The sequence below is a fragment of the Arachis ipaensis genome, chromosome B09, assembly GCF_000816755.2.
Source record: "Arachis ipaensis cultivar K30076 chromosome B09, Araip1.1, whole genome shotgun sequence".
NCBI classification, from domain to species: domain Eukaryota; kingdom Viridiplantae; phylum Streptophyta; class Magnoliopsida; order Fabales; family Fabaceae; genus Arachis; species Arachis ipaensis.
The window spans coordinates 89685786-89696031 of NC_029793.2; the positions used below are offsets into that span (position 1 = coordinate 89685786).

At 35.4% G+C, this 10246-nt stretch overlaps 2 protein-coding genes across 2 annotated transcripts; both read left to right on the plus strand.

Moving 5' to 3' along the window:
- Positions 1513 to 6023, plus strand: LOC107617870 (granule-bound starch synthase 1, chloroplastic/amyloplastic-like). The gene is given in 14 exon segments (XM_021112679.1): positions 1513 to 1670; positions 2068 to 2466; positions 2853 to 2933; positions 3034 to 3132; positions 3249 to 3338; positions 3460 to 3523; positions 3617 to 3717; positions 3798 to 3907; positions 3996 to 4239; positions 4324 to 4414; positions 4417 to 4634; positions 4800 to 4886; positions 4974 to 5102; positions 5482 to 6023. Coding segments are annotated over 13 exon segments (1776 nt in total). The 5' UTR covers positions 1513 to 1670; positions 2068 to 2121; the 3' UTR covers positions 5599 to 6023.
- On the plus strand, positions 6105 to 8929 carry LOC107615677. Its single transcript, XM_016317723.1, has 4 exons — positions 6105 to 6138; positions 6687 to 6960; positions 7467 to 7904; positions 8164 to 8929. The coding sequence occupies exons 1-4, from the start codon at positions 6105 to 6107 to the stop codon at positions 8927 to 8929; spliced, it is 1512 nt and encodes a 503-aa protein (XP_016173209.1).

Here is a 10246-nt window from a genome sequence, read left to right on the forward strand (position 1 = left end):
TCTTGGTAATAATTCTTTGGATGCTAATGAGTCAAAGGATGATTTTTAATAAATTTTTAAAAATTATTTATTGTTCCGTTTTAAATTAACAAATTTATAAAAATGTAGATTTTTTTAGAGTTCAAACTAAAACACAAAAGTTGAATTTCTATTCTTATTCGTTTTGATTTTTTTGATATTTTATTTAAATTCAAATGGTAGTATTTTCTTATTGACATTTATGATAAATAAACAATTAATTTTACAGTAATAAATATCAATAATCTGTACAGGTAGTAAATCAAATCAAATAAATTCGATTTATATATATATATAGCGTATTAGTAATAAATCGAATCAAAGTATTATAATGAATAATTTAAATTTAATGAATTTGATTTATGTTGATATATGAAATACTACCAATTTAAATCTGTTTAATTTGATTTAGTACTAAAAAGACAAATTTAAATTCAATGAATTCGATTTATATATAAATAAAAATATACATATAACATTATTTATTTTAAAATTTTTGTATAATATTAATATGTGTTTGGTTTATGCATATATTTTACCCTAATAATTCACAACGTTTGAGTTTTTACTTCAATGGTGCCAAGTTACTTACAATTTCGTAGACTAGACTAGAAGGTGGGCCTACTCAGTTGTCTGATAGTTGATGATGGATCTGCATGACTGTATGGATTGCTGGGTCGTTTGTCCCCTTTCTCCCCCACTTGATTCTTAACAGTTACTCTAATATTTAACACAGAAAGCTACTTGTATATATTGGAAAACGTGTTCCAAAAATACAATTTAAAACTATTATAAGTAGCATGTTTGAGTAGAAAATATAAATTAATTATAAATTTATAAATTTTTATTGTTAATAGAAATGAATATTATTATTTAATAGTATTTAATAAAATTCTCTTTAGTGGTTAGTACTATTCAATGGAATGAATAATCACATAAATAGAATAATATTTGGGCCGTTGGTTCCCTCAATTTAATAAAATTCAAGAGCCACATAATTAAGCCCACACCACAATCAACAAAATATTTTCTTATATAATTTGTGCTAACACGAATAGTAAGTGATGATTCATTACTGTCCTCAAAGTGCAAAAATTTCCTTCGCATATTCAGCATATTCATAAGAATCCCATGACGTCCATGGCCCCACAAAACTATCATCTTGAGGGTCGTATGATGAAATCTGTCAGTCTCTGCCACGTGTCACCATATCGTAGGCAGAGATAGTAGGCACTAGGCACCCTTCAGCTACAAATGCAACACCAGAGGTCTTTGTTAATGGCAGCCACCAACACACTTACACACACACTCAATAGTCATCACTCTTCCCTTACCGGTAAATAACACTAACCGTTTTTTCTTTTTATTTTTTTTTCCCTTTAAAAATTTGTTCGAATGATTCAAAGTACACATCATCACTGGATCCAGATTTTTCGCCTCACTGTCGCCTACTTTTTAGGGTTCTTGCATTTTAGCTTATTATAAGACTCAAATCTAATTGTTTAATTCAGCAACTTGCATAACTTGATTCATGCCAAGCTTTTCTCTAATTTGTGTATTCTTTAGTGTATAGTCTTACATACGCTATAGAACTCACGGTACTTATAATCACTGTTATAGAGCTGGCTTCACTTTATTGATGCTCTGCTCATGTAAGGCCATGATTTAGTTTGATTTCTGGGCTTTACTACTCTTCCCTCTGTTCTGCAATATCTGTTATTCGGAAATTTACAACTTTTATGACACTTTTTTTTAATGTATCGAATTTTCAAAGTGATTATTATGGAACAGAGGGAGTATTAATAAGTTATCTGAAATTTTCATTCATATCCTTGAAACTAGGCAAATTTTGCCATCAAATGCTTGAATAGAAAATCATTAACCTGTGATTTCTAAGTAGATCCTTGATAATGCATGAGAAGTTTCGTTGGGTAGTTTTGTGGAACTAATCCAATATTTGATGTAATCAAGTTAGTTTACATTTTTATGGTTAAATTGTATCTTTCAAATCTTTGTTGATTAGAAATGGTTTTGGCGTGTGACATGCAGAAGAAGGGGCTATTGAGCTGCTTTTATATTTTGAGGGACAAAGATAAATAAGCTATGGCAACTGTGACAGCCCCTTATGTGGTGTCAAGAACCGGGTGCCTCAACCACCATGGAAGCGCTAGAACCGAGGCGAAGGCGGGATCACCACTGGTGAGCCTGAACAGCCAGGGAATGACCTATGATGGGTTGAAATCCATGAACAAGCTCAACATGAAGACCACACATGCAACAAATATCTCTGTCTCCGTGAGGAGCAAGAAGAGTGGCAGTGACAGGAGTGTGGGGAAGATTGTGTGTGAAACTGGGATGACCTTTCTCTTTGTGAGTGCTGAGGTTGGACCTTGGAGCAAAACTGGAGGACTTGGTGATGTTCTTGGTGCGCTTCCCCCAAGATTGGCTGTAAGTGAATTGATTGGTTTCTTCTGTTTTTACTTTTTAGTCCATCAATTTCCATTTTTCTTTTGTCAATGTCACGTTTTGTAACATCCTTTTATCAATATATTTGGATACTAAAGATTTTAATAATGACAGATTATAAAGAGGATGGAGGCATCAACTATTCTCCGTGTATTCACATGGACATAAATTTTAACTATTGTTTATACGGCATAATATTTGGCTGTAACCTTGAACAATCTTGGCTTTAATGGAGAATATTTGTAAAAGTCTAGAGAAATAAAAAAATATATATATATATGAAAGATGATCTAAGAGTGCTATGAGAAGCTTTCTTCACTTTAATTATTATATATGATATCTGATTAGCTTTGTTCAAATTGATTCAGGCAAATGGGCACCGTGTTATGACAGTGTCTCCCCGTTATGACCAATACAAGGATGCATGGGACACTAGTGTTCTGGTGGAGGTAAACTTACTTGTTCTTGGTATGTATCTACAAGTTAAGGATCTAGGAGATTATCCCTTGTAACTAATAATGTTCTTGTTTTCCTATTTTGTGACGAAAGATCAAAGTTGGTGACAGAGTGGAAACTGTCCGTTACTTCCACTGCTTCAAGCGAGGAGTCGATCGCGTTTTTGTGGATCATCCAGTTTTCCTTGAGAAGGTTAACTTCTTTTCTTTCTAAGGCATCAACCATCCCATAGAACTTATAGGATTGAATTAAACCCAGGCTTGAATTTATATCTTAAACTGATTTCTTTTACATTTGGAATTTGAAAGGTATGGGGCAAGACGCAGTCAAAACTATATGGTCCTAAGGCCGGAGAAGATTATGCAGATAACCAGTTTAGATTCAGCTTGTTGTGCCTGGTAGCTTATTTTCTTAACACCTGCTTCCTATAGTTTACCCTGTATAAATAATCTTTGTTAAATAATCAACTACTTTATGGTGAATTTTAGATGACATTGTCAATGTTTTAACAATTTTCAGGCTGCACTTGAGGCTCCAAGGGTTTTGAACCTAAACAGCAACCCATATTTTTCAGGACCATATGGTATTCATCTTTCATCTCAAATCTTCAAATAGGGGGCGGGGGGAATGATTGAGTAAATGTTTACAAATTTTTTTTTCCCCTGTATTCTGGCAGGCGAAGATGTAGTCTTTATCGCCAATGATTGGCACACTGCTCTTCTTCCTTGCTACTTGAAATCAATGTACAAGTCCAGGGGAATTTACATGAATGCAAAGGTGAGCATTGGAATAATTGTTTTGCATGTCTGCTTTCATCATTCTCAGGAAGCTGATTTTTATTCGTTCATTCATGGCAGGTTGCATTTTGTATTCATAACATAGCCTACCAGGGAAGATTTGCCTTTGCAGACTTCCCTCTTCTCGGTTTACCTGATGAATTCAGGAGCTCCTTTGACTTTATGGATGGGTATGATACCATTATCTCTTCTTTGGTGCTTGTACATTTGACTAATCTATTGTGATTCAATATTCATATTTCTTTTTGCTTTTCTCAGGTACGATAAGCCTGTGAAGGGAAGGAAAATCAATTGGATGAAGGCTGGAATAATAGAATCAGACAGGGTTGTAACTGTGAGTCCATACTATGCCCAGGAACTTGTTTCTGGAGAGGACAGAGGCGTCGAATTGGACACCATAATTCGTTCAGTTGGCATCACCGGTATAAGAAATGGTATGGACCATCGGGAGTGGAGTCCAAAAACCGATAGATTTATTAGCATACATTATGATGCAACGACTGTAAGTGCTACCTTCTCTGTGAAATGTGCTTTTCTCTTATTAACTTTGACCACAAAAATCCTTATTAGAAAGTTATGTTCTTAGGTCACCGAGGCAAAATGCCTTCTGAAACAAGCCCTTCAAGCAGAGTGTGGCTTGCCTGTTGACAGCAATATAGCTAAGCAAAATTGCGCTGATGAGTGGTGTGTGTTTTTTTTCTTTAGGGAACCGGCAAAAAGTACATGGAGAAGCAAATTGAACAGTTGGAGGAACTCTATCCTGAGAAGGCAAGAGGGATAGCGAAATTCAATACTCCTTTGGCCCACAAGATCATCGCTGGGGCGGACTTTATAGTGATCCCAAGTAGATTTGAGCCATGTGGTCTTGTTCAGTTGCATGCCATGCCTTACGGAACGGTATAGTGTTTTCTTTTTTCCCCCTAATTTTACTTGGAAAAATTACAAGCCAATTTTAATTGTCGAGTTTTACATGCCTTGCTTGATTCTAGACCTTGATATGTTCAATGCCGATATTTTTGTTTCATTGTCTAAGGCATTAATTCTGCTGCGACATTGCAACAGGTTCCGATAGTTTCCTCAACTGGAGGACTTGTTGACACCGTGATAGAAGGATATACTGGATTCCATGCTGGAGCATTCAGTGTTGAGGTATAAAGATGTATACAAATACCCTTGTTTCATTTTGATTTGATAGAGGAGTTAACTAAAGATTGATAACTTGCGTTTGTTCTTCAGTGTGATGCTGTTGACCCAGCTGATGTGGAAAAGTTAACTTCTACCGTCATTAGAGCCCTTACAACCTTCGGTACCCCGGTCTGGAAAGAGATAGTCCAGAACTGCATGGCCCAAGACTTCTCATGGAAGGTAATAGCACACACCACGCAGCATGTAACTTAAACTATTTCTCTTTAAAATTTAAACTATTCCGTAAGAATTGCGAATAATTTTTTTTATATAATATGTCCTTTTACACAAGTGACAGGCCCATCCTACCATTTTTCAAAATTTCAACTTTTATTCAGAAAAATGGAGAGTAACAATGATTGAATTCTAGACCTATTTGTTATTAAAAGTTTTGATGGCATGACATGAAAATCATCCCTCCCGAAAGCTTAAGTTGTTAGACAAGCCAAGGCAAGGGAATGATCTCATGCTATTTACTTATAGCACGCTTGTTTAGATATAAAACATAAACGGAAAAATAAAGTTCCACTAATCATTAGGATGATTGATTATGTTGCAGGAACCAGCAAAACTATGGGAAAAGATGCTGTTGAGCCTTGGCGTTGCTGGCAGTGAACCTGGAATTGAAGGAGAGGAGATTGCTCCTCTCGCAAAGGAAAACCTACCCACCCCTTGAACACCGTCCCTAATAGATAGATAATAAATATATTTCCTTAGTTCACAAAGTAATGGCCATGGCCAAGAAATTTATGTAATGCTTGGCCTGCATTATGGTTTAATTTGTAGGTATAGCCATCAGCTCATAAAATTATCAACTGGGTTCCAAGGGATCCGGTAGTTTTATATTGGAACTTGAGTGTAAAGTTCTTTTTGCAAGCAATTTATAAAACTAAGTAACTAACATAAACTTCATCTCGAAAAATAAAAAGGGTTAAAACAAAAAGACACTAACTTATATCCAACATGAGCAACAGAGTAAGGTGTGTAAACTCTATCAATTAAACTTGAAGCACCTGACTCTTGGGTAATGATGTACTCTATTAGTGTATAAACTATTAGTAGATAGGCTTCATAGAGAAGCATGCCATATCTGTTTTCTTATATATTCTTTTGCCATTGGTTTTGCACTTTATGTAATTTCAAAGTTCAGATTCAGATTACTGCAAAGTAAATGCTCTTATAATGACATCTTCACATGAAGATGACATTGCGAACCGTTAGATCGTTCAATGCAAATCTAAATTGTTGTTTGCATGCATCAAGTTTTACCAATGGAAAATATTGTGTATTATGTTAATATTGTATTCGTATGATGTGACTCTGAGATATTGTATCAACTTATACATTTTCTATCATCTATTGTTGTATCAGGTGGCTTCATCATTTGAAATGTGGTTTATATTTTATTCCATAATAAATGATATCTGAGTTAATATGATATTTATGAGTGTATAACACTGATGTAGGCCCTTGTGGGTTTATTGATATAATAATTTTCACATCTAATACATGTAATAAGATATGAATATTAGTATGTTTTTCATCCACATGTTTGGAGAAAGTAAATATTTGACATTATTATTTATTATTAATAATTTTGAAAAGGGGAGAGATAGTTATGTGTGGAAGGGATCATATTAAAAAATAATTTCAACTGTGTTGTTTTTTTGGTTTATGGTGCTCATATTAAAGAGAAAAAATTTGTTATGTGGGAGGAGTTGAGCTATACTGCTAAATTGTGTTAGGTCTCTTGTTGTTTTATAGGAGACTTTAATGAGATTGTAAACGTTGAGGAAAGAAAAGGTACTACTAGCCTAACAGCATCTGCTGAAGACTTCAAAGATTGGATACAAGATATAAACTTGTTGGACTTACTGCTTAATGACCGTAATTTTACGTGGTTCAGAGGTCGTTCCTGCAGTCGGATTGATAGAGTTCTGGTTAGTCTGGAATGGGTTGAGGAGTTCCCTGAGATTCGCTTAAGAGGAGGACCGAGGGGCTTGTCAGATCACTGCTCGATGATAGTGGAAGATTCAAGGTTGAGAGATGGACCTAGACCGTTTAGAAGCCTAGACTCATGGTTTACACATGAAGATTTTTTCAGAATGGTAAAAGAGGAATAGAGGGGGCTAGGGGAGCTACAATTCATAAATAAATTGAAGGCCTTGACAATTCCTTTGGGGAGATGGCATAGAGACAATTTTGGAGACATGGATAACAAAATTACGAAATTTGAGGAAGAGATCAAGAAGATAGATAACATGGTAAGCAATGGAGTATATCCCGGAACGGTGGAGGCAAGAAGAAAGGCGTTAGTGACTTTTTGTGAGAAGTGGTATGTGAGAAAAGAATTACCCTGGAAATAGATAGCTTCAACAAGAAGGAGGAACAACAGGATTGATGCACTGGTAATTAATGGAAGGTTGGTAAGAAATCAAGTAAGAATAAAAATTGCTATTAGAGAGTTCTACAAGAAATTATATCATCAGGAGGAGCCTCTTATGGTGGGTTTTAGGGATGGTCTGGTGGGTATGATATCTGAAGAGGATGCTACAGCTTTGAGGTGTTGCCGTCGGTTGAGGAGATTAAAGATGCAGTATGGGACTGTGAATCTTCTAGGGCACCAGGAAGTGATGGGTACAACATGAATTTTATTAAAAAGTGTTGGGACGAGATTGGGGTTGAGTTCACAGCAGCTGTGGTGGGGTTCTTTCAGACTTCTAAGTTATCGACTGATACTAATATAACTTGGGTTGCTTTGGCACCAAAGTTTATTGGGGCTAAGGAGATCAAGGACCTTCGACCAATTAGCATGGTGAGTTGTGTGTATAAGGTGATTTCTAAGGTGTTGGTAAGGAGAATGAGAGCAGTTATACCAGGCCTGGTTGGAGAGACTCAGAGTGCATTTGTTAAGGATAAAAAACTATATGACGGAGCACTTATTGCTTGTGAAACTGTACATTGGCTTCAAATAAGAAAAAAGTAAGCGGCAATAATCAAACTGGACTTTCAAAAAGCATATGATAGAGTCAAGTGGATTTTTGTAGATATTATCCTACAGAAGATAGGTTTTGGGTAAAGGTGGAGGGACGGAATATGTTATGGAGTGTGTCAGCACAACCTCTAAGTCAGTGTTGATAAATGGTTCACCAACGAAGCCGTATAGGATGAAAAAAGGTTTGAGATAATGTGATCCTCTATCTCCATTCTTGTTTGTACTTGTTGTCGACGTCTTACATAGAATAATTGGAAAAGCAGTTAGAAATGGCTGGATAACCCCATTATTCGTTGGGAGAGATAATATTGAATTGTCATATCTTCAATTTGCTGATGACACTGTGTTGTTCTATCCACCAGAGGAGGAGACCAATAAGTATTACAAGAGGCTTCTACGATGCTTTGAGTTGATGTCGGGCTTAAGTATCAATTTTGACAAGTCTAGTTTGATCACAATCAATTGTGAACAACAGTGGGTTCGAAGTATGTGGAGCTTTCTTGGGTGCAAGGAAGCTACCCTTCCAGTCAGATACCTTGGAATCCCTCTAGGAGCTAACCCGAGGATGGTTAAGACTTGGAAGCCAATTATAGACAAAGTGGAGGAGAAGCTCAGCTTATGGAAATCTAAGGTACTGAACAAAGCCGAGAAGTTGGTGCTCATCAAAGCAGTACTAAACAACTTGCCAGTATATTACTTAAGCTTATATAAGATGCCGAAGGCTGTTATGGAGAAACTTATTTCATTACAGAGAAGGTTCTTGTGGAGTAAGGAGGATGGAAGGAATGGTATGGCTTTGGTTAGTTGGAAAGTGGTCCAAGCTCCAAAAAAGTTGGGTGGGTTAGGTGTCGGAGATGCGATGATTCATAACACAACACTTCTATTTAAGTGGTGGTGGAGGTTCTCAAAGGAGGAGTATCCATTGTGGAAGAAGGTGGTATACTCTTGTTACAATCTCTCTCCTAATGCGCTATTATCAACCCAGACGTTACCTACTAAAGGGGGTCCATAGAAGGACATATGTCAGCTACAGATAAAGGAGAAACATATAAGAGATAAGATGATAACTGGCTTGTCCATAGAGATTGGTGATGGAAGAAGAACTCATTTTTGGGAAGATGTTTGGCTAAGTTGTGCCCTCTAAAGGATAGGTTTCCAAGGCTCTTCTCAGTTTCAATCCAAAAAGAATCAGTCATAGAGGTGTGTGGCTTTTAGGATGAGTTAGAGTGGATTTGAAACTTCTAATGGAGGCAGGAGCTTTTTCAATAGAAGTTGGAACTTGTAAACCAGTTACACGAGACTCTAAGGCCGATAAAACTAGCTATTGACAGAGAGGATAGAGTAGTTTGGAAGTTTGACAGACAAGGTGTATTTTCTACTAACTTTTTTGTGTAAGTGTTGCAGGCAGAAACACTTGCAGATAACGTGACAAGTTATAGTTTTACTAAGACTATATGAAGAGGGTTTGTTCCTCCAAAAGTTGAGCTGTTTGCATAGTTTGTCTTGATAGGTAGGGTGAATACAAAGAAAAGATTGGGTCGTTTTGGAATTATAAATCCGAGTGATAATGTGTGTATTTTGTGTAATAAGAATGTTGAATATGTTCATCACTTGTTTCTTGGCTGTGACTTTACTTGACAGGTGTGATGCGCTTAGTTATCTGATGTTAGCAGACAATGGTCCTTCCCGAGTACTTTGAAGGAACACTTTTTAAATTGGATAGGTGAAACTTTTAGTAAGGAGAAGCGTAAGAAATGGTTCATAATTTTCTTCGCGGTAGTTTGGAACATCTGGTTGGAAAGGAATGTGAGATTGTTTTAAAATAAAGTAAAATATGTAGAGAAAATCATCAATATGACTCTTCTTAACCACAAAGAGTGAAGGTTTGGGATTCTTTTTGTTGTTGATGATAATGCTGAAAATAACATTAAAATAAATTATTAGATGTTTAAAATAAGTATTATTTTATTGTTTTACAGACTTGTTCACTCTATTTTTGTGTTGAGCTTCTTTGTTTTAAAAGAAAAAATTTTAAAAAAAATAAAATTGTAAAAGTGATAATGTATGTAATTATACAAAAGGAATTAGTAATAAACTAATCATTACTTTTGTTAATTATTAGTATATTCAAGTGCTTGAACTTTAACAAATTGGAATAAAAAGTCAACCCAAAAAATAAGTAGTTACTTAAAATGTTTTTACTAAGTCAAGAGTATTGTAATTCTTATTACATTAACCGTACATTTACTATATTTATATAAATAATATGAATTTATAAAAACAATTTATTATTTGAATTGATCAAATTTTTTTATAATATAATACTTAT

Bases quoted from the DNA above. Each gene is read 5' to 3' on its own strand.
- LOC107615677 (XM_016317723.1), top strand. From the start codon at position 6,105: ATGACATCTTCACATGAAGATGACATTGCGAACC. The intron at 6,961-7,466 runs GTTGAGAGATGG...TGATATCTGAAG, and splicing joins ATGATAGTGGAAGATTCAAG to AGGATGCTACAGCTTTGAGG. The intron at 7,905-8,163 runs GTAAGCGGCAAT...CGTCTTACATAG, and splicing joins TGGCTTCAAATAAGAAAAAA to AATAATTGGAAAAGCAGTTA.